Genomic DNA, 6,000 nt, shown 5'->3' on the forward strand with positions numbered 1-6,000 from the left:
CAAAGATTCCAAAGTAAATAGTGTGATTTGAAAATATGAAAAGCCCTTTTTTTATTTCTCAAATGCAGCTAAATTCAGCTTCTCAGCAGAATCCCATTAAAGTTCAAAACTGACCAGCAGATAACTTTAACACAGAGCAGCTGCAGTCCCGGTGCTAATTAACAGCCTCAGTCACTTTCATGAAACCCCATGGGCTCCTGATTTATGCGCCTGTACTGTAAAGCCTCTAACCCGATTCCTAAAGCCAAAATAAAATACGGTCTGTGCAGCAAACTGAAATCTCCCTGGAGTCACAGAGCAATGCCATGTTTCAGTCGAAGACGTCAGGATTCCTGTGTTAGTAGCACCACACTGAAGGGCTGGCAATGGAGATGTTCTTGCGCATATGCCGCTGTCATTAGATCACCCATTTGTTTGTACACAGATCTCAGACTTCCAAGCTTAGGCTAATTTTAGCTGGACTCAGATGATCCTGCCAGACTCGCTATCCCTCGCTTTGCTAATTATTGCTCAGCACTCTGCTCCAGCTGACTTACCTTTTTCACTGTCTGTGAATTACTGCCAGGGAGGAAGCAGTGAGTGTTGCTTGGGGAGACCTCCTTGTATCTTCCTTGCTGTGTTTTAGTCAGTTTGTTGGGTGCAATCCCATTAACAACCGCTGAAAGGATGCTGCTGGTCATGAGAGGAGTCAGGGTCTGGCAGAACAGACAGATGGCCACCACTAAGGCCAGAAGGAAAGGACGAGGGCGACAAAGCCTGCGGCACCTGGGGACTTGCCCACAAACCATGGCCTTTTTGCCGTCCTCACTTCACCCTTTGCCACATTGCAGATGCAGTCCCAGTAGCCACGTCTTGCCAGGGTAGCAAAAGTCAAAGGCACACTTCACCCAAACCTAGTGAGAGTTTTCCCCATTTCTGCTGCTGAGCGCTTTCTTGGTGCCTGGCAAGAAGTCACGGGTTCCAGAGGAGCAGAGGCTTGGGAAGTACCCTCCCATGGGGGTACGGGAACAACCTGTGAAAAAACAAGAAGTGAGCAGCGGCAAACAGCAGCGTGCCATGGGGCGTTCTGTAAGGGGCTGTAGCGAGCTCGTCCACACCGCGCTCTCGGGAGAACAGACCTGCCGGCAGACAGGTGAGGAGCAGAAATCTTCACCCCCGTTGCAGAAGGAACTACTCAGCCAGACAATAGTATCCAAGAAAGCAAGAAGTTAAAGCTTAACACGTCCTGTCCACAGCTGAAAAGAGTAAGAGAGTGTACCAACTTCGTGAACAATCGTTTGCTGTTTTTTTCTCTCTTGCATTCTCAATTCCCACTTTGTTTTTACAGTTTCCTTCATTCCAGTCCTTTTAAATTGCCTCCTTCCTGTCAGCATGCACAGCTTTCTAAAAGTGATCATTTATCTGAAAACTGACAGACTATGAAGATTTTCGTTTGCATTTGTTTTCTCCAGATTGTGAGTTCAAAGTTAGGTTTACTTACTTGGTTCTTATCCTGTTAGAAGTTTTCCGTTCTCCTCTAATGGGCTGCTGATTAAAACCACTTGGAAAAACCCTGGCTCATGATCCCAGCTCGTCTCACACGCTCAGAAGGCAGGCACACGCACATACACACGCCATCTGAAGCCAGTTGGACCACAGATTTCATATAAATAAAGGCTGGACTGCTCAGAGGGTGGGGCTAAAGTAGTTCTGCTCTGAGCAGGCACGGGGTTTGGAGAGACAGCCTGAGATCTGAATGGGGAACAAGAGGTGTCCTTGCTCACGCTGCATGCCTCGAAGCCACCATCACTGCAATTTTTAGAAAACTGCTGTTACAGCAATCAGGCTAATTGAAACAATATTAATATCTTGCAGGCAGTAGAAATCTGAGCAGCACCTGCAATATTTTTATCCAGATCAATAAAAATGTTGTAAAAGGAGGCAGATTTACTTGGACATAAGCGTCACTGACAAAGCAGTTGTCAGTAATTTTCCATAGTAGATATAATATCTCATAGCAGTGTATAAATAAAACGTCTTACTGATGTCAAAGAGGGAAAGAAAGGACGGCGGACAAAAATACTCCAATGAAAGCACTTAGTATCTAAGCACAGAAGGTCTTAGTTACTACTTCCCCCTGCTGACACAGGACAGGGACGAGACAGATGGAACAGTTGAGGAACTTGGTTATCTTTATAGACCTAAACTTCTCATATAATCAAGTTCTTTTAGCTAAAAATGTCTGTATACAAGTCATCTGTTTTATCCTCCATCCTTAGTTATTTTTGAAAAGAAAGAGTTCTTCCTACACTGCCTCATATATAAGAAATAAGCGTTGTTATGATAACTTTGAGCCAATCTACACAATTCAACAGCAGCAGCATTAGTAAGTTAGAGGCCTATATACAGCAATGAAGAGTAGAGTATATATCTGTTTGAAGTGTTGGTGTTTATTCAGCTTTCAAATCCTTTTTTTGTTTTCCATACTGAACCCATCAATTTGCACATACAGAAAAATGCCATAGAAGTCATTCAACACCTCGCACAGAACCTCAACTGTCACATGCAGTGCATTTTAATTTTCTGTCTGGGGCTGTAGTTGTCTAAATTAGACTCCTGGGTTATCCTGAGCAGGAAAGGAGTACAAAACTTGCCTGTACCCTCCCGTGATAGATGCTTGCCATCCAGACAGAAACTCCCATCTCTGCTCATGTTGCTCATGCTCCCTCCTTCCCAGCATCCCAGCTCACATCCTTGGGCCCTGCTCCAGCCTCTCTGTGCTGCAAAGCCTCTGGCGAGCCAACAAATCTGGCTAGTGGACGTCAGAAAACCACGGGTTCCCTGCAGCTAGCTTCAGGGTAGGTCTATGCCATACAATGGGGAGGGGTACCCAGGGAGCTGGTACATTCAAAGGATTGCAGACACTACAGCTAGCCTGGGAGCCACGGTAACCCCATCAGCAGAGGAGGAGAGCGTGGTAGAATTGCTTTATTGTTTTAAGAGGTTGCCCGTGGATTTTGGCATGTCCTGATTTCTGGGCCCACAACCACCAGCTGTGTGGGTGGCATTTGCATGGTTGTCAACTTCCCACAAATTCTTAGTGAGGGGATTTTAGTCAGAGCTTTACGTGCTATTGCTAAAAGACTGGATTAAAACCAGTTTATAAAGATTTGGATTAATGGTTGCTTCATGATGTGGAGATCGTACCCCCTTGCTAGAGTCCCACACTAGAACAAAGTAATCCTTTCTGTCCTCACCCCCTGCTACCTCAGTTATCTTCAGCACAGCAAGTAACCATGCTCTCCCTCCAGCCCAACATCATTTTCCCCTTTCAAGCTCATAAGTGGGGTCTTCATCCTCACATTTTCCCCAGTGTCTCAGAGCCAACTCATTGTTCCTGCAGCCCCAAGATCACTCATGGGCCCCAAGTCTTCAGGACAAGCTGACAACTTTTACTCATTTGCTGTACCAAGACCAATACTGCAAAAACAGAGGTGAAGGGATATCATCCAGGGCAGGCAGATCACTGCCTCCTGTATTCTCCTGTGGATCAGCCTTCTGTTCATCTCCTTTTCCCAGATGTTCCAAGGAGTAAGCTGGCTTTTTCCCTATGTTTTGTGGTTTCTTGTCACGACAATAGCATGTAATGCACATTTCTTTAGCTGTAAATACTTTTCTCAATCACAGCTGGAGTGCAATGAACATGATTCCTGTCATCTTTTGAATCAGGATTCCACCACATCTCTGGGCTTACATATCTAGTGACTTATCTGGTCACATTCTGACACTTCAGAAATTAAGCCAAGGCTATTACAAACAGGGACTAATTCCCCAGGCATTAGCTAGTCACTTACAAAAAGGATATAAGTAGATAAAGAGTCAGGCCTCCTGGGTCCCAAACTCATGAGTCTTCAGTGCATAATGTTCAAATAACTGCAGAACACAATTACCTGGAAGATCAGAAATATCCAGCTAAGTATTTATACTTGCAGGTATATATACATATTTCAGAAATTTTAGCAGAAAGCTGCAAATCTCCTCTTTCTGCATACAACACAAATCTAGTGTTTGTTTCCTATTTGGGATTCCCAGGCCTGTTCCTTCCAGTGGCTGCTCCCACTGTGTGGAATTAAGGGCTCTCTAGCCTGCTTACCTCTCCCTACTCCTTCTACTCACTCAGGGCTGCTTTCCTGGATGCTCCCTACAGCAGCCAGCTGCTGCCCTGCTCTGCGTGAGGCAAGGTCCTGCAGGGATTGCTTCTGCCAAAACCAACCAGCCATGTCTGTCAAGAGTGATCTCCAGTGCTCGCAGCCAGAATCCCAGTTCCATCTGCATCATCTGGAATAGACTGTAAATGTTTAAAGATACCCTGACACAGAAAAGGTGAGAAGAAAGTCACAAGACTTGCTAAAAATTTCCAGGGACTAGGATTTGAAAGGACTTAGCTAATATGCCATGCAGGCATGTAATGTGCACCATTCATCATCTCACTGGGGTTTTAAGCAATCTAGCTCATATTCACACAGCTTCCATTTTACACAAGTCTCTGTGTTTGTTCAGCGGTGAAAGCTAGTGACCACTGAAGAATGATTTCCATGGTCTAAGTAGTGACCTGGACAGATATTTGCCAGGAGCCAACCAAGAAGAAAATATTAGGCACAGAAAGTTAGCAGGAATTTAAGGCCAGCTGAATAGATCCATTTTATGCATGCTTAACTTCACTCAGAGATCTAACATGAATCGTTCTGCAACTCTGAATAAAGTTAAGTCCAGATATAAGTGCTTGTAAGATGAGGACTTGATAAAATAAAAACCATTTTGCATCAATAATTTCACTATATCGCGGCTGCCAGGAAGAAAATATGTTTAAAAACCTATTCACAATTGCTCTTTCCTAGAGCAAGTTTCAAATTACGAAGTATAGTGTCCTAGCAACTATTTCAGTGATAAACGAGCTCACATGAAAAATAAGCTCAGACAGATCATTTCTAAATGAACTGATAGTTAGGTCCTTGTAATCATGTCTGTCATCTTCACAGTGCAAACCTATATGCAATTTTCATTGTTTATGGTCAACTCTTTAATTTCTTTTTTATTTTCTAGCATACTAAAAACTATGCCAAGGGCCATAAATTCTCAGTAACTTCAAATACTGGATAAAATCTTCATGAACAATAGGCATTAATAGCACTGTAAATATTCAAGCAAAACATCTAGTTAAACTGTGCTGGAGAAAGCCTGCTCAGCTGCACCCTCCACGATTTTTTACTTCACTCTGAATTCAATCCAGATTGCAACTAGATTTGTAGCATCTTCAATCCTGTGTGTGGTCCCGTTATAAGTAGCGAATGGGGAAGACTGGCACAGAGTGAAGAAAATAGGAGAAATACATTTCATTACTGCTCTGCACATTGGAAGATTTGATACTATTGAAGTTTAAATTAATCCCAGCATAGTAAAAACCCAGACTCTCTCCCCTTTTCCCATTCATAAAACGCTGTAAGCCTTAATGATACTGTGATTTTGTTCCACAGAGCACTCCAGAGAACAAAGATTCACATCTTAATCCCGCTTTGGCTCAGCTCTCTGATCTTGACTCACAGTGAAGGCAGGCTAGCAGAAAAGTTTCTGCAAATCTTTGGAGAGCAAAACAGTGGATGTTAACAGGAGAAAAGTTTTGGGGGAGACCCTCCTTTTGGTTTCACTTCTCATTATTGTTTGATTTATTTAATATTTTGTCTTTATGTAAGAGGCAATAAATTATCTGGACTGCATGAGCAGCATGTTTACTTCTCTTATCATAGGATTTACAGTCCGTATATATGTATAGTCAATATATAGTCCATTTTAGATCCTTTGTAAATTTTACCAGTGTGTTAAAAGCTGTGATTGCTGGATGTTTTGGCCCAATAAAGATGCTATTAGGCCTGCAGTTCCATGGGCAGATCAGCCAGACTAATAATTCCCATTTCTAGTCATGGAAAGGGGAAAGTCTTGCTTGCTCCCCTCTCCCCTGCCTTT

General features: G+C 43.3%; 1 protein-coding gene across 1 annotated transcript in view; it reads right to left on the reverse strand.

Moving 5' to 3' along the window:
• Window positions 1–1,619, reverse strand: part of CPED1 (cadherin-like and PC-esterase domain containing 1) — a 157,614-nt gene extending 155,995 nt beyond the window's left edge. Inside the window, exons 1-2 of the mRNA XM_009332276.1 lie at window positions 1,481–1,619; window positions 537–1,012 (exon numbers count right to left, since the gene is read on the reverse strand). Of these exons, the coding sequence (XP_009330551.1) occupies window positions 537–788 (252 nt within the window). The 5' untranslated portion in view covers window positions 789–1,012; window positions 1,481–1,619. The remainder of the gene's footprint in view (window positions 1–536; window positions 1,013–1,480) is intronic.
• Between the last annotated feature and the right edge of the window lie 4,381 nt (window positions 1,620–6,000).

The sequence above is a fragment of the Pygoscelis adeliae genome, unplaced genomic scaffold, assembly GCF_000699105.1.
Source record: "Pygoscelis adeliae isolate BGI_AS28 unplaced genomic scaffold, ASM69910v1 Scaffold9, whole genome shotgun sequence".
Taxonomy (NCBI): domain Eukaryota; kingdom Metazoa; phylum Chordata; class Aves; order Sphenisciformes; family Spheniscidae; genus Pygoscelis; species Pygoscelis adeliae.